Source organism: Amblyomma maculatum, chromosome 3 (genome assembly GCF_055883805.1).
Source record: "Amblyomma maculatum isolate TAMU_Amacu chromosome 3, ASM5588380v1, whole genome shotgun sequence".
In the NCBI taxonomy this organism is placed as follows: Eukaryota; Metazoa; Arthropoda; class Arachnida; order Ixodida; family Ixodidae; genus Amblyomma; species Amblyomma maculatum.
In genome coordinates, this window is record NC_139346.1 from 47262091 (window position 1) to 47280296 (window position 18206).

The 18206-nt window shown below is 46.1% G+C and overlaps 1 protein-coding gene across 1 annotated transcript in view; it reads right to left on the reverse strand.

Moving 5' to 3' along the window:
• The window catches only part of LOC146194705 (sn-1-specific diacylglycerol lipase ABHD11-like), a 58809-nt gene that overhangs the window by 8363 nt on the left and 32240 nt on the right, over window positions 1-18206 (reverse strand). Inside the window, exon 3 of the mRNA XM_084596621.1 lies at window positions 12657-12830. Coding sequence (XP_084452747.1) covers window positions 12657-12830 — 174 coding nt within the window. The remainder of the gene's footprint in view (window positions 1-12656; window positions 12831-18206) is intronic.

Here is an 18206-nt window from a genome sequence, read left to right on the forward strand (position 1 = left end):
ATGAGAGATTCCGTGAGCAGCGTCACCTGGCGACAGATAGCGTTAATATGGTAAAAATTAATAAGAGCGCCTTTAAATCTTGCCTTGCTTATTGCTTCAGTGGCGCAATGGAATGGTACTACTTACTTTCGCACAAAGCGAATAAACTATCTGTTCGAATCCAGTAAGTTCCACTTTTTGTTATTTTTTAATCGTAACGTTAAAATAAGCTACCAAGATCTTTCCGGGGGACTGTTCCTCTTTAGGTTGCATTATGAGATGTTTTTAGTTATTAATAGCCGCAAAACCAGTCGTGAACAGAGCTACGAGGTGACGGCGTGACAACGGTAACACTATTAAATTAGCTTCGCCATAATTATTTCCTGCCTTCAGTGAGTGTGTGCTACCTTTAGGTTGCGTTCAGAGACACCTCACGGTAACAATCGGCGTTTACCCCATCAGAGGCAACCAGTGAGGAGAAAGAAGTTGCGGTACCCTACCGTTGAGGAGACTGAATTACGCATCGCGGGTGATGCGTTCAATGTCATCTTCTGTGCGGATTGCTCTACAGTCGATTTGGTACTTCAAGTCTGTCGAAAATTCGAGTAGGCTAAACAACGAAGTCTCGCACATCGTACAAGTTCTCATTCAGCGAACATGACTCGGATTGTCCGGAGAGAACTAGAGGCCTTGGCTCCTACACCACTCACGTCTCCGCTGCCAGGCACCGTGTACATAATGCAGGCCGTTGTTCGCCAGGAACTTGTCAACGTCGGCCTCTCTTTCAGCTCCGTGCCGCCACTATCACCACCATCGCACCCTTTTCCTCTAGTAGTGCTGCTACCGCATGCCAGCTTTCATCATTTCGTATACTTTAGTCGCAATCCTGCAGAGTGGCGCACCTCAGACGACAGGCCAATTTGCTTTATTTGATGTCGCTCCGGCCCCACATCGCGGTATTGCCATAGCCGTGCCTTCTTCGCTCCTCGCTCCTATTAGAACGCCGATCGTCGATACTATTATGGACCTCGACGCTTCTCTGTACAACCAGATGAGTCCCGCCCCACCTAAGATAGACCTGGACACTTCCTTCCTCAATTAAATGAGCCTCGCAACGAAACCGTCCCCAATGCCCGTCGCTCCAGCCGATCTCCATCCACACTGGCTCGTCGATCCCGTTTACCAGTACCTCGCCGCAGCTCCCCCCCTTCATATGCCGGCACCTAGACGGGAAACTATCCAATGCAGCACCCGGGAGTGACGCTGCATTACCGACAAGGACTGCCATCTCAGAACTAACCCCCACACCCAGATGTAACCTCATTCATGTTCTTGTGGACGGAGTCCCACTTTCTCCCCTTATTGACACTGACGCCCACGTTTCTGTTCTCCGTTTCTCGCTCCGTCAACGCCTCAATAGCGTCCTAAAACCCGCTTCTTCATCTACCACTCGTGTTGCTGATGGCAAGAACGCTACTGTGATTGGTATGCGTACTGCGAGAGGAGGAGGAAACAAATTTATTCAACGCATTAGTAAGGGTTAAGAATCTCCTGGGCCAGGGTCACCAAGGCGAACTGATCATTCAGCTCTTCAGATGCTATCCAAGCCTGCCCCGTTAAGGGAGGAGGGTGTGGAATGTGGGGTGATAGAACTGCGACAGGGCATGAAAACATGCAATGTTCCAAGTTTGCATATTGTTGGGAACAATTTGAGCATGCGGGGGAATGTTTGAATCGATATAGAAACGATCTGGCACGCGTAATGAGTGTATGTAGTTGTATGCGTCTAGGAATGCGTATTTGCGTGGTAGAGAGGGATTTATCAGGAAGAAGTGTACGAAGATTTTCTCTAATATTGCCCTAGTGAATGTTGATTTCTTTTTTGTAGTGAAGAGTAGTGTCCCAAGTGGGTGGATAAGGCTATAGAATCCCAGGCGCCCGGTCTTCGCGGGCGAGGCGATGCACTACGTCATTGCCTTGGATTCCAGCGTGACCAGGAATCCACCTGAGTGGGACAGTGTTGGGACGTAGTTTAGTGAGAGCTCTGTGCAGATCATCCTGCAGTTATTCAGGAATGTGACCCGTATGAATGGCGCTTATAGCCTGTATTGAATCAGTGTATATGGTATATTCTGAAGGGTTAGGGGGTGCTTGTGCGAGGTCTTGAATACTAGCAGCTATTCACAGGGTCTCGAGAGTCGCTGTAGTAGGAAGACCTATGTAAAGACCGAGGGTATGTGTCGCTAAATCGCTACAGCTCTCAATTGAGTAAGCAGCCGCTCAGACGTTCGTTCGGGATGCATCTATGTAGACGATCGTGGAATCTGTAGGGTGAACATGACTGCAACGCGAGAGGATCGTCTGTCTGGGTTAGTGCCAGGTGCAACGTTTTTTTGGAATTGGGGCTATGTTGAGGTTATCCGGGAACGAAAAAGGAGGGGTAATTATAGGGAGGTCGATAGGTTTGAGTGCTACGTGCTATAGTATCAAATGTCCTTGTTTGATGCTTGAAAGACCTGCCATTTGCCGGTCTCGATGTTGTAGTATGAGGTCTCCTAATGGGCAAGAACAGCCCCGTAGTGTATAGGCACTCCGTGGACGTATGTACAGGGACAGTAACTGCAGTTTTGTACAATATATGAAGCGCAACCTCAATCTTATGTCGTTGACGACAGTTTAGAGTAAGGTAAGGAATTGTATACAAAAGTTTGCTAAGTGCTGCTAAATGCTAATGCGTGGACAAGCTGCCCGACTTGGCCTTCTCGTAGCCCGGCGTGCTTACTGACTATGCAACTAACTAGATGCGTAAGCTGATTGCAAACTTTAACGGTAGTATAGATGCTTTGGCCTGACTAGTTGACTCATGGGTACAAAGTCCAAGGATCCGGCAAGATAATACACGAGGAATGGGGTGCGCTGCCATTGTGAGATTGATTAGCTGGTTATGTTTGCGTTGATAGCAAGTTTTTGAATTCAGCAGACATTCGGATTTTTCAGGTGCTGGAAATAATCCTACTTTACCAAGATAGCTAACGACACACCGATACCTTACTATAGAGTCTCCTCTACTGCTTCAGGAGACCAAGAAGTGCACCAAAGAGTCAGGTCGCCTGCATAGAATGTATGTTTTAAGTTTGGGATAGACACTAGAATACGAGATAGGGGAGCCATTCCAAGGCTAAAAAGGGTGGGTAATAGAATAGCGCCCCCAGGAGTACCACGCGTGAGCGGCAAAGGATCAGATATAGAATCCGAGAGACGGAACTTGGCCGTGCGGTCGCGGAGAAATGCCGTGTATCAAAAGCCTTAAGCACATCAAGGGCCACTATGGCTTGAATCCGGGAAGAGGGCGGAGGGTAACATTCGTGCATGAGGAGAAAAAATAGGTACTGAGTAGACACACCTCGGAAGCTAATTTGTTGAGGGAAAAGAAATCTGTGGATTCAAGATGACCCTCGAGCCGCCTGAGGACCATCCGTTCCATGGTCTTTCCCAGACATGATGTTAAAGAAACTGGGCGGATGTTTAGAAGCGCAGTTTGTTTTACTGACTTTGGAAGTAGGGTTATAAGTGATTGTTACCAAGATGCTGTGGGTGTGCTTTCTTCCCCACATAAGTTTATAAAGCTCAGAAAATGATCTTTCTCCTTGTCACAGAGATTTCGAATGACTGAGTACGTAATCTGGTCTTCACCTGGAACTAGCTTCCGCTTTAGCTGTTCTAGGGGCCTGTCAAGATCGTAGAGGGTAAACGGCTTATCGAGTTCTGCATTGGAAGCACCAATGTACAGAGTATAAATACTAGGTAGGGGAGGAGGAATGTAGATATCGCGGAGTTGGGCTTTTAAGGCATCGGCACCCAGTTGCGAATAGTGCTTCTCGAGAGTGGGAACAGGATCCGGTTGAGGCCCGAGGGGTTCTCCGAGTAAGTGCCAGGTTCTTTGTTAATTTAGTGTGCCGTTGATGGTGTTACAAATTTTGTTTCATTGATTCTTGTCATGTGTCACGCAGTGTTCTTTAACCTGTCGCGTGAATTCGGTGACACGATCAGACAGGCGAGATTCGTTTGGTTGAGTGCGAAGGGCGCGCAAGAGTCGTTTCCGTCTCTTCCAGATGCGTACCGTATTATCTGACGGGGCTGAAGTGGAACTCTCCTGCATAGCTTGTTTCTGGACAAGCTTGAATACTTTTGTCCCACTCTAAAGACTGCCAGTAGTATGAAAGGTGTCTCGAATAGTGGGAAAGGTATTCCAGGTAGTGTAACAAATTTTACGTTTACGCGGAAAGGTACGGCTTGGGACAGTACTTTGAATAATGTAATGGTCGCAGAGCAGTTTTTTATCTGTAATCTGCCAGGTGACATCTCGCAGTCTGCGGCTCATTGCGAGGTCTGGCATGGTGGATTGTTGGTGCCTGTAACCTTTCCGAGTAATGGAGTTCGGGGTATTATAAAGCGTTAATTGAGCTCCGTTTATACGAGAGGTACATCATTGCCGACCGCCGCATCCCTGTGCTATTTAACAGTTGTAAACAGATGGCCTCAAGACGTTATATTAGAACTCGACTTTTTAACTGTACATTCCGCTTTCATTGACTGTTCTAGACTGCTTCCTCTAGACCTGCTGCTCTGTCCTGACAAACAAGCTTCTGAAACTTCAGTGCTCCGTATTCTCTCCGCTACGATTACTCGCCTGCCGCGAGAAGCTGCAGTGTGTGTATGCTCATTTCGCATTTCTCCTCCGTTCCTGATGACAACTACGTTTGCCCCATAACCGACGTGACTTTGCAGCGTAAAATCGATGTGCCTCATAATATCGAGCACGTAGAGAACAACAACGCTTATATTCCAGTCTTGAAGTTCAGCCTTTTTGTGCAAGCTCAACCTAAGGGCAATACTTTCACCGAACTGACTCCATTGTCTGGCGTTGTAGTGGCTGCTCTTTTACTTGACCCTACTGCTCGAGTGTCGACATGACCTGCACCGTCCCCATCTCCGGAGATCAACATATCAGGAATGGGTGCGCCTAACTTGCACCCTGATCGTGCTAAAGAACTTACGAGCCTTTTGACTTCATACAGCGATACTTCTGTCTTTGATGACGTACCCTATGGACAAACATCCCTCGTTACTCCGCAGCGATGCCGGAGACGCCAGCCCAATTCACAGACGACCTTACCGAGTCGCGTCATACAAGCTGATGTAAACAAAATGTTAGCAAGAAACATTATAGTGCCTTCGAGCAGCCCCTGGGCGTCGCCTGTCGTGCTTTTTAAAAAGGACAATACTCTGTGATGATTAACGACCTCTCAACAAAATTACCATGAAGGACCACTCCCTACGATAGATCATGACCTCGACTGCTTGCACGGTGCCAGCTATTTTTCTTCGACTTCTCTTTGTTGCGATTATTGGCAGATCGCAGTCGACGAACGGGACCGAGAGAATACTACCTTTATCGCTCCCAATGGCCTGTACCAATTCAAGGTGATGCCTTTTGGCCTGTGTAATGCACCCACGACATACGATCGCTTAATGCACTCTCTCCTGTATGGCTTGAAATGGACGAAGTGCTAATGCTATGTCGATGCTGTCACTGTAATTTCTTCTAATTTGAGAGCCATCTTCATCGCCTTGATGCCATTCTTGGCGTCTTCCGAGCAGCTGTACTTCTTCTGAACTCATCGGCCGACGTAAACTCAGGGTGTTCGGACACTTGGTCGGCGCCCGCTGCATTCAATCCGACCCCTACCAAGTTCGCGCTGTACGTAAATTTCCCACATCCCACTGTTCTTAGCCTTTGCTCCAATTCTCGGCGGCTTGTCCCCAAATCTGCGGAAAAGGCTCGTCCACTCACCATTCTTCTGAAGAAGGACGTTCCCTTTTGCTGTGATCAAGAACAATCTGAAGCCTTTTCTGCGCTCATTGCGGCCCTCAGCAACCCTCCCGCCCTGGAGCACTTCAACCCCATAACACCAACGGACGTTCGCGTAGATGCAAGGAGCCATGACATTGGTGCCAGTTTCGCAGACGGGTCGCATTCCTGTCATTGCTTGTGTCAGTCGCCTTCTTTCGGCGGCTGAGCGAAATTATCCGATCACGGAACGTGTGTTTAGCCTTCGTGTGCGCCATTGGAAAGTTTCGCTCTTATTTGTTTGGACGCCCGTTGTCCGTTCTCACCGACCACCTATGTTAGTTTTCTACACTGAAGGACCCTACTGGTCGCCAGAGGCGTTGGGTCCTGCGGCTTAAGAATACACTTTGTATTCATTGACAAGTCTGGCCAGCTGCACGCTGATGCCACCTGCCTGTCCCCTAACCTGGTAGATCCGCCGCCGGAAAATGAGTATGACGATGACAAATGTGTGTTGTCCACCTTTTACACATTCGCCGCGAGCAGCGTTTAGATCCCGAACATTGCAGCATTATCACCCGCCTCAGCACTAATGAAACAATCTACCCATGCTTTGCTTGTGCTCCACAAGGGAACCTTATACTGGCAGAATATGCGACCAGATGGCGCCGAGCTTCTGCTCGTAGTTCCCGAACATCTACGTGCTCCCGTTCTTCTGGAGCTGCACGACGCGCCCACTACGGGCCATCTTGGTGGATCTCGTACGTACGACAGCGTCCGCCTTCGCTTCTTTTGGCCAGGCCCTCTACCGCTCGGTTTTTCGTTACGTGCCTTCATGTGACCGGTATCAGCGACGGAAGAAGCCCTCAGTTGTGCTTTCGGGATCCCTGCAGCCGATACACATCCCATATACCCATTTTCCCGATTTGGCCTTGATCTCCTTGGGCCTTTCCCACTGTCTGCTTCGGGGAATAAGTGGGTTGTGGTGGCCACAGATTATACTACGCGCTACGCTATCACACGAGCGATAAACGCCAGCAGTGCAGCTGGCGTTGCCGCGTTTTTTCTGCACGACGTCATCCTACTCCATGGCGCTCCACGCCAGCTACTCACTCACTGTGGCCGTTGCGTTCATGCCCGAGTAGTAGACGAATTTCTCTGGTACTGCTCCATTAAGCACTATTTCACCGCATCTTGCCATCCACATACGAACTGGCCCACCGCACGCCTCAGCCACGCGTTCAAGAACATGCTGTTAATGCATGTATCGGACGACCACCGTGACTGGGATATTACTTTGCAATTTGTAACGCTCGCGTATAATTGCTTCCGTCACGATACAATGGGCTACTCGCCCTTCTATACTCTATTCGCCTAAGAACCTGCACTTCCGTTTGAAAGCGTAATGTCTCCCACCACTAATATCAATGCCTAAGTTCGTAACGTTATATCCCAAGCTTATGCTGCCCCTGTTATTTTGCTCGCCGCCGACTGGCTTCCTTCCTAAACTCTTAAAAACGTTGCCATTATTCTCGTCATCGGAATGCCCACGTTTCTCCGGGCTCTCTCGTTTTGTTCTGGACTCCCGCTCGTAGAGTTGGGCTATGTGAGAAGATCTTGCCACGCTACGCAGGCCACTACCGTGTTCTACGACACGTCACTCCCACTCCCGTGGCACACGAGATCACCCCTGTGCATTCGCAATGACAGTCCGTTATTCCACTTGCCGACATTGTTCATGTCGCCCGAATGAAGCCGCAGTACTCTTGCCGTAGTTCACCGACCTAGTACGCACTGGGATTGTGCTTTTCGTGGGGCTAATGTTCCTCATCATCATCAGCCTGACTATACCCACTGCAGGGCGAAGGCCTCTTCCATATTTCTCCAATTAACCCGGTTCTGTGCTAGCGGCGTCCATTTTACCCCTGCGAAATTCTTAGCCTCATCCGCCCACATAACTTTCTGCCGCCCCCTGCTACCCTTTCCTTCCCTTGGAATCTAGTTTGTTACCCTAAGCGACTATCGGTTATCCTCTCTTCGCACTACATGTCCTGCCCATGCCCATTTCTTCTTAATTTCCACTAGAATGTCGGTAACTTGAGTTATTTCTCGTTCCATAGCCCTCTGGGTTGTCCTCAACGTAAGTAGAACTCTTTTGGTTAGCCTCCACGTTTCAGCCCCATAGGTGAGTACAGATAAGATGCAACTGTTGTATGCTTTCCTCTTTAGCGATACCGGTAAGCTGCTAGTCATAATCTGCGAGTGCTTGCCAAATGCGCTCCATCCCAATCCTATTATTCTTGTTATTTCCTTTTCATGGTCAGGATCTGCGCTTACTACCTGTCCTAAGTAGACATATTCGCCGACTACTTCCATTACTTCGCTACCCAATGTAAACTGCTGTTGGTTCCCGAGGCTGTTGAACATTATCTTAGTCTTCTGCACATTGATTTCTCAAGCCTACCTTTCTACTTTTCCTGTCTAGGTCATCAATCATTAATTGCAGTTCATCCCCCGAGTTGCTTAGCAAGGCAAGGTCATCAGCAAATCGCAGATTACTGAGGTATTGCCCATCTACCCTTATCCCTAACTGCTCCTATTCCAAGTCTCTGAATACTTCCTCTAAGCAAGCTGTGAATAGTACTGGTGAGATTGCGTCTCCTTCCCAAAACCTTTCTTTATGGGAATTTTGTTAATTTCTTTATGCAGAACTATGGTTGCTGTGCAGCCACTATATATATCTTCCAGCACTTTCACGTACGGCTCATCTACCCCCTGATTTCGCAATGCCTGCAATACCACCGAGGTTTCAACTGTGTCAAATGCTTTTTCGTAATCAATGAATGCTATGTTTAAGGGTTGGTTATATTCTGACCATTTTTCTATCACCTGATAGATGGTATGGATATGATCGATAGTAGAGTACCGTTTTCGACAACCTGCTTGATCCTTTGCTTAATTGCAGTCTAAGGTTGTCCTGATTCTATTAGTGATTACCTTAGTAAATACCTTATACGTAAGAAAGAGTAGCGGTATCCTGGTATATGATTGTACTGTGAAAAACTGCGCCGAAATAAACACACCACAAGAAATAAGACGGGACAAAGGCGCTACTCACAACTGAATTTATTGAAACCCAAGAGTGATCTTATATAGGCGAAGTTTCCAAAGGGAAAGAAGGATGGGGAGAAAGATAGGGGAGTCATCAAACGACCATGAAAACGCAAGGAAAAAAACTCGGTTAATGGATAACAGAATCTAAAAGCCTAATTTCGGAGGCCAGAAGAGATAATGAGGGGATGCTGATACAGCTGCTGTCAAACTTCTTAATGTAGAAAGCCTCCAAACTAACACGTGCCGTTTTATCCTTAATCTTTCCAAGAATCTTCGTCTCATTCAACCTGGCCCCGCATCCGTGGTGTGTTTATTTCGGCGTAGTTTTTCACAGTACAAATATGAACCAACTAGCCCAAGAAACGGTATTAATATATGGTTGTAATACATCCCAGAAATATACTCCTTCCCAAAAATGTAAAAATTATGCTGTATTGTTTCTAACTGCTTACATATTAAACAACGTGCTCCCTATGGTAAACCAAGTGCCTTCCCGTCGAAAAGCATGTTTTACTCGGAGTTTCGTGTTATGGCGTGTGCAAATAAAAAAATCCGGGACTTGGCGTAGTTAATAAAGTGCTAGGTTTGGGATCCATGAGATGGAGGCTCGATTCCCGGTGGAGATTATGTTTAGTAATTTATTTTTAACTGTTGTTCTCGAAATCGTGTCACCTCTGCTGACAAAATTCTGCTGACAGGTTTTGTCGACAACGATGAGAAAATAAAGGCGTTCGCTTTACAAATGAAAGTGATTGTATACTGTGTTCTAGCCCTGCCTTTATGCAGGATGTAGAGGTAACCGGAAAGGTGCTATGGAATGACCCCAGGATGATAAGGTCTCGAATTAGTTGGACTTGAAGAGAGCACGGAACAGATTAGCGAGGAAGAAGTCCATCAACAGTAAGCGCAAAAGTACAGGAATTCCGCTTCTCGCTGCAGAGTACACACTCAGTTCTAACCTAGGAAGACGACCTTTGCCAGAAACAATGAATAATAAGTTCAGAGATATTACTGAGTACGCGGTATTGGTAGGCAGTAGAATTGTTAAAGAGGATACCGTTATTCTCTATGAAGACGAAATACTTCATTACCGTTACTCTCTATGAAGACGAAAAACTTCATTAAGGAACGCCGAAGTATGAAAGCCTCCAATCCAACAGATCTGATAGAACTGGCAGATATATCAAAGCTGATCAGTAGGCGCATGATGGCGGATATAAAGAAGTATTAGATAAGGTTAAGTGAGCACTCTCTAACGAGCGGTTGTAGCCTGAAAGCGGGAAAGAGGAAATTAGCATAGGCAAAAATCAGATGCACGCACTTAGGGACAAGGCGGGCAAGATTTTTACTAGCATAGACAAGATAGTCAATGTAGCTAAAGAGTTCAGTTTCTACAGTCGCCATAGTACAGTTGTACAGTCGCCATAGTAGTCAGAACAAGACGAAATTGACTGCAATGAAAAGCAATCAGATGTTCCGCCAATAACGAAGGACGAGGTTACGAAAGCCTTAGAAACTATGAAAAGGGGGAAAACAGCTGGGAAGGGTCTAATACCTTCAGATTTGTTGAAGGATGGAGGCGATATCATGCTAGCAAACCTGGCCGCCCTGTATACGCAATGCCTGATGACATCGAAAGTACTGGAATCATGGAAGAAGACTAACATTATCTTAATTCATAAGAATGGGATACTAACGACTTGAAACAATACAGACACAGCAGCAAGGCAATCACTAATAGGATCAGGACAACCTTAGAGTTAATCAACCAAATGATCAAGCAGAAGTTCGGAAAGGGAACTCTACCATCAATCATATCCACACTATAATATAGGTGACAAAAGCGTGCTCGGATCATAACCAGCCCCTATATATAGCATTCATTGAATATACCAGAAAGAATTTAACTCGGTCGAAACCTCAGCTGTCATGCAGGTATTGCGAGATCAGGGCATAGGTGAGCCATATGTGAAAGTACTAAAATATATCTACAGTGTCTGCACAGCAACCATAGTTCTGCATAAAATAAAATTCCAATTAGGAAAGGTATTATGCTAGGGGACATGATCTCCTTAGTGCTATTTTCAGCTTGCTTAAAAAGCTATTGTAATCAAAGGCATGACATGGGAGTAGTTAGGCATCAGATTCGATGGAGAATAGATCAGTAATCTGCAATTAGTTGATGACATTGCCTTGGTAAGTAACTCAAGGGAAAAACTGCCAACTAATGATAAATTATCTAGACAGGAAAAGCAGAAAGGCATGCATAAAGATTAATATGCAGAAGACTAATGTAATGCTGAACCTCCAGGGAATGGAAAAGCAGTTTAAAATAGGTAGCGAGGCATTCTAATTGGTAGGCGAACATGTTTACTTAGGACAGGTAGTGACTGCTGTTACGGACCATGAAATGGAGATAACGAGGAGAATAAGATTGGGTTGGACTGCATTCGGAATGTACTCAAACATAATGACTAGCAGCGTACCGGCATCACTCACGAGGAAAGTGTCGAAAAGTTGCATACTGGTGGTACTCAACTATGGGGCTGAGACATGGAGGTTAAAGAAAAGGGTTGTACTTGAATTGAGGATAATACAGAGGGCCAAGTAATGGAAAATCGTAGGTGTAACACTAAGCGATAGAAAGCATGTAGAGTTGGTCAGGGAAATAACTCAAGTTAGTGACATTCTAGTCGAAATGAAGAAATGGACATCGGCAGGACAAGTAGTTCGGATAGAGGGTAACCGATGGTCTCAAAAAGTGACCAATTGGATTCCAAGAGAACGTAAGCATAGCAGGGGCGGCCGAAAATAGGGTGGGTGGATTAAGAAATTCGAAGGGGTCAAGTGGGTGCCGATAGAACAGGACCGGGTTAATAGGAGGAAAATGGTAGAGGAAACTGCCTAGCAGTGTGCACCGTCCTGCTGCTGATGATGATGATACAATTGAGGAGGAATATGTTTATCGAGAGCCTTTGCGCAAGACCTGTTTCGAGACTAAATCACCTTTGGGTATTTTTAACTAGAGGTTTTAATTTCTATTTTGTGCCTTAGCTCCAGCGTCGATCTGGTCCCTCCTGCGAATGAGAGCATTCCTGTCGGCTGCTCATGGCCCTATATTATACTTTCGGACAGGTAGCATGCGCAGCTTTCGTGGTACGTGCCTTTTTGAAGATACACCTAAAGCTTAACAGTCCAATAGGGTATAACATCGGTAGATGAAATGGGATCCCTAGTGTTTATATCTCACTGTGGAGAAAGAAAAAAAAAAGATTCAAATGCAAAGAAAATGAAGGAAAATGAAAATGGTAAAATAACGATAATCAGCAGTAAAGCAGTTCAATTCATTAGTGTAAGGGGCACTAGTCCTGACTACTATTCAAAGGGAATGCTGGTAAGTTTTAAACGCCTACGATTACTACGATCAATGCGGATACAGCGAGGTCTTCGTAGTTATTGCACTCACATTGTAATTATTGCACCCACCCACATATTGTACAGTTTTCAGCCCGGTAGCAATAATAACCATAGACTACATAATAACCACAACAATAACCATAGTATAGATGATGATGTTTCATCATTGTGTAGCTAGGAGGATTAGTTAGTAGGTTTGGGCCGATTATCTGTGTTTTCTGAAGGAGCTGATAGGATCATCTAGCCTGTATATTCTCGCCTTTTTAGGCTTTGTCGGCAAGCTGAGCTCTCCTACCCTGGTGACGGCGAACTTCATGGCGACCCGGCCGCCCAGGCTATGTCCCACGAAGGAGGCCTTGCTGAAGCCCCGATCTCGGAGGAAGAGTTCCAGGTCAGCGCTCATCAGAGGATAGTCCATGTCGTCCGTGTGCGGGCTGTCCCCATGGTTGCGTAAGTCCACTGCGAACACCTGCGCATGGCGAGGCCCAGGTGCGAGAAAATTGTGATGCTGAACACCAACACATGGGCTCGAAAGAGAATTTGCTTCCTCCTAAAGAAGTGTTCGGCTTCACGGTTGTACTGGCTACATAAGCATAATCAATTCAGTTCAGTTCAATCGTTCAGTCGTGTCCGACTCTTCGTGACCCTATGGACCATATCACGCTATGCTTTGCGGTCTCTCACTATCTTCCTAACATCACATAACTTCATCTGCAGCGCCTCGAGGATGCCATCTAAACATAAGCATAATAACCCTTCTCTAAGTCAACTGTATCACTGTCGGTGCATGAAAGTGTTTACTAATAATTTTACTGCAATGGAGATCAACAAAAAGAAAGGAAAAATATGCGCGTTTATCTGACGATCATTGTATGTGCTTCCAGGTTGTATTCGAGACACTGGGAGCCAGAGCGTCTGCTTCGTATAGAACATGCAGCTATAGTCGGTCACTTGGCGTGTCGTGAACCTGGTGATGCTTTGTGTATAAAGATGGATAGATGAATGAACGGATGGCTGAAAACGGTTTGGAGGGCAGGAGGTTCATCCCTTTGGAAACAGTGTGGTGATAGCTGCCATCATGCTCGGCATTGTTCTCATCTTCTTATTGGTGTTCTACATTAGTGCATACATTCGCGGTATTCCAAATACAATCTATAACCTGCACTTCTGCGGTTATATAACCTCTCTGCAATTGAGTCGCCAGTGTTCTCGCTCTTTAGTTACACTGCACCTAACACCTAACAATTCTGGTTTGTAAACTCTAGGATCTCAGGGAACGACTCTTCCTGCAGCGACCACTGCACGGATGAAATGGCGTTGATGTGCAAAGTATGGAAATCTTTCACAGATTTGTTAAATACTCCACACACGTCACCTTGGTTAAATTTCTCCTTGAACTTCCGCTTCATATGGCATTTTGATATTGCTTCAAAGACTAGAACACTGCCTGCTGCGTTATTAAAAAAACTAATCCATTTGATACACGTTCCCAATTGCAATTTACTTCGACACTCGGTTCATATTACTTAATCGAGAACTGCTTATGTGTTTTTACCGGTAGTTTTAAACTATTGTATATCTTTGTGTTCTGCATTATTTTCGAACAGTGAACAGTTTCCTATTGAGTTTCTGCCATTGTGCGTTGAACGCGTTTATTTACAAGTAAATAAATATATTAGCTTCCCGGCTCTCATTGTCCGTTTTCCCTTTGGTTCATAATTTATTCTTTTAATCTGAGGCTTTCAAAGATTCCGAGGCAATTTTCTCGTGCAGAATGATAATTTTAGTTTTGCTGTGGTCACCAAGTGCTAATCTTCGTACCTTTAACCTCGACTGCTACTCTGCCTTAGGCAAAATACCATATTTCAGAAAGAAAATTATAGGGTCACTGACCAAGTCAAAGTTTAATAAAAACGAAATGACGTTTCGGAAGCCCTACGGCTTCCTTGTTCACAATGGGGAAACCAGACATACAGCATGCGTTTATAGCTTCTTTAAAATGCATCGTAATGATCTAGCATAATCAGATGGTAGATTCCCCTGCGTCCGATTGAGCGTGCCATGAGTGGTCTGAATCATCAAAGACTCTAGATACAATCGTCTAGCAGCGATCCGTTCTCTTGCAAGCACACGTGCCCCGTCCCAACTGATGGCGTGTCGAGTTTCTTGCACATGTTCGGCCAGAGCGTTAGTAGCACTGTGTCCTTTCGCCACGTCATTTTTGTGCTGCTGTATCCGTTTGCACCAGTTTCCTGTTTCTCCGATATAACTGCGGTCGCAATCTGCACACGGAATCTTGTACACGACCCCAGGATATCTCTTAAGGGGAAGGGGGTCTTTCACATTGACAAGGTCGTGCCTAAGTTTGCTCGTTGGAACGTGGGCAACTTGCACGCCGTACTTTCGGAATACCCGACCAAGCGCTTCACTAATCTGTGGGATGTAAGGGATGCTTGCTCGTTTTGGCTTAGAGGCATCGGAAACGTCAGAAGGTGGCGGTCGCTGTAGGAGTTTCTTTTTTGTGTTTGCCACAAAGCTTCTTGGATAGCCATTTCTCATCAAATCCTTTTCGACAGTCTTCAGCTCTTCCTTGAGGGATTGCTCGTTAGAGCACGTGTTTATTGCTCTTTTGATCAAGGAGCAGACAACAGATCGCTTGTGTGCCATCGGGTGGACAGAATAAAAGTCAAGATAACGGCCTGAGTGTGTAGGCTTTCTGTACACGGTGAAATCCAGTCTCGTGGGTTTTCGGATCACACGAGTGTCGAGGAATGATATACAGCCATTCACCTCCTCTTCCACGGTGAAATTGATTGAGGCTTCTATGCCGTTCAGGTGGTCCAAGAAACGCTGGACGTGTTGTCTCTTTAAGATGCAGAACCAATCGTCCACCTCGTACCTGACGATTGTTTCTGCATCTTAAAGAGACAACACGTCCAGCGTTTCTTGGACCACTTGAACGATTAGTGAAGCGCTTGGTCGGGTATTCCGAAAGTACGGCGTGCAAGTTGCCCACGTTCCAACGAGCAAACTTAGGCACGAGCTTGTCAATGTGAAAGACCCCCTTCCCCTTAAGAGATATCCTGGGGTCGTTTACAATATTCCGTGTGCAGATTGCGACCGCAGTTATATCGGAGAAACAGAAAACTGGTGCAAACGGATACAGCAGCACAAAAATGATGTGGCGAAAGGACACAGTGCTACTAACGCTCTGGCCGGACATGTGCAAGAAACTGGACACGCCATCAGTTGGGACGGGGCACGTGTGCTTGCCAGAGATCGGATCGCTGCTAGACCACTCATGGCACGCTCAATCGGACGCAGGGGAATCTACCATCTGATTATGCTAGATCATTACGATGCATTTTAAAGAAGCTATAAACGCATGCTGTATATCTGGTTTCCCCATTGTGAACAAGGAAGCCGTAGGGCTTCCGAAACGTCATTTCGTTTTTATTAAACTTTGACTTGGTCAGTGACCCTATAATTTTCTTTATGCCACCACCTGACCAGACGATGTTTCGTCGAACTCTTGATCACATATTTCAGAAAGTAAGTGCTGCGTTGAAGCCACCAACCCACAAGCATGGAATAATATTCTGAATCCGCTCGGAACTTGTCTGCTCCTTGGCACTGTGTCGGACACCTAACAACTGGCACAGTGGCAAGGAGGAGACAATTTCTCAGCAGACGCAGTTTATTACTCCATGCTTGTGGGTTGATGACTCCAACGCAAAAACCTCTGTAGTTAGCGTTCGTAGCATATCCGCACAAGCGCCACTACGACGCTAGTTTTAAGCGTTGTTTTCAGTGGCGCGCATATGCAAGACATTAAGCACTGACAACAGTATTGCGTTTCATATATCGTTCACCGCCTCATACATGTTTTATGTGCGGCGAGACATATGAGTACCCCATCCCTTTGTAACGGCCACGCCAGATAGTGCGCGATGCATTTCCTCTATACTCGAGAACAATACATCTTTTCGTCGCTCATAGCTGCGGATGAGTTCGCTCCTTCAGACAGCACTTTTTCTGAGGTCGCGGATCGCACAATCTACCAAGTAGTTCGCCACCATAACTGAACTGCTTGGTCATCGTACCCAAGTGACAACTGTGAGCCGTCTGCACGAATCCACGCCACGTTAGCAGAATATTCCTCTGCTCTGGTAGCTATAGTTTTCCTTTTTTATGGTTTCTTGCACCTCCCTAAGCGGTCAGGGCGCCCCATATCTACGGCATTTTTTCCACAATGTTGCGTTTCCATTATGTTGTCTCGTGCGCAATAAACACTGATAAGAATTGTAGTCAGGTGTTTTTACCCTCTGGTCCTAAACCGCCCTGGTGGCGATTTATGGCGAGAGCGGGTTCCGGGGTCAGAGTTCTTGCTCTTAGGGCTGTAGTTTGATGGTAAATGGCGACTAGTTTGTCGAGCTACTTGAGCGTCATTGCAACAATGCTCTTAGCGGCCGAGGTGCTGCCAAAAGTGCGACAAATTCATCGTTTGTGCCTCCAGCTACTGACACACAGACTTACCACAGTAGTGACCAGTAAGCTGGAGTTGTGACTGCGCATTTCACAAAGCAGAACCACGACATTTGTTATTACCTAGTGCTGTCAAGGGTCTGGCGCTATCCGTTAGGATCTGGGAATTTTGAGCCAGCAAAGGGCGCCACATGACACCGACGATCGTGCGATATTACGAATTCTCTCATATTGTTTTTAATTTAGCCTATTTTGCGGGAGGGTAAATATGCTTTAGCGTATTCACTTTCGTACATAAACGAAACTGTTGTTTTGTTGCATAAACGTTTGTGCAACAAAAGTTGATCATAGGAGAAATACTATTACGATCTACTTTTCCGCACCCTGTAGTCACTTCTCGAAGCATGCAGCAGGCAGCCTCCCAAGGATATAGTGGAGTGCCTACCTTTAAAGAGGCAGATGATCACCATTTGAATTTCATCAACGCAGTTGGAAGTGCGGCCAGCGGAAGGGAGCTTTAGGAAGAGTTCATGTTATGTTTATTTGTAACTTGTCATTTTATATCTATCTTAACCCCCCCCCCCCCCCCCCTCCCCCTCTGCAGTGCCCCAGTCGGGAAGTATGTATGTATAAATAAATAAATTAGTAAATAAATAAACAGTGGTAGGATCCCCCCCTCTGCAGTGCCCCAGTCGGGATGTATGTATAGATAAATAAATTAGTAAATAAATAAATAAACAGTGGTAGGATCCACTTTTGTCAGCAAGTTTTCGACCGGGACTGAGAGCCCAACATCACAGTTATGACGCACGCAATCGCATAATCTTATTGCTCTCAGTGTGGCGCTCGATACACAGACTATATCGCGCGTTAGATCTTGGCTTGTTAGATTGCGATGGCACCTTTCTCAGCCTTTATTGTCTACTAGAAATAAATGCGGCAGTAATATTACCTAGTAAAGTTGCACATTTTGTGTCGACCAGTATCTCCTACCGTGGGCATCGGTAGACATGCGAGCGACAGTAAAGCTTTTATGTGTTGTTTTGATGCTTGATTAATATGTCGGGGAAGTTCTTGATGTGATAGAATTTGCGCTACGGATTCGTAGAAACAACGTGGCCGCTACGTCGGGCTCACGCCGATTGTGTGATAAAGCTGCACGAGAATGTAACAGAGGCTTTACTCAGAGCTCGTAGACATCTGAGTACCGCTGAATTTTCGATCAGTTGACAGCCCGCTACTCCGCAAGAAGACACGTCCAACGAGTAGCCAGGTTCGAATACTAAGCATGCTTCGCGGTTGGAGCCCAGAAAAAAAAAAACACCCTGGTGAAAGCGGAGATGGCAATTTCCGGTGCACA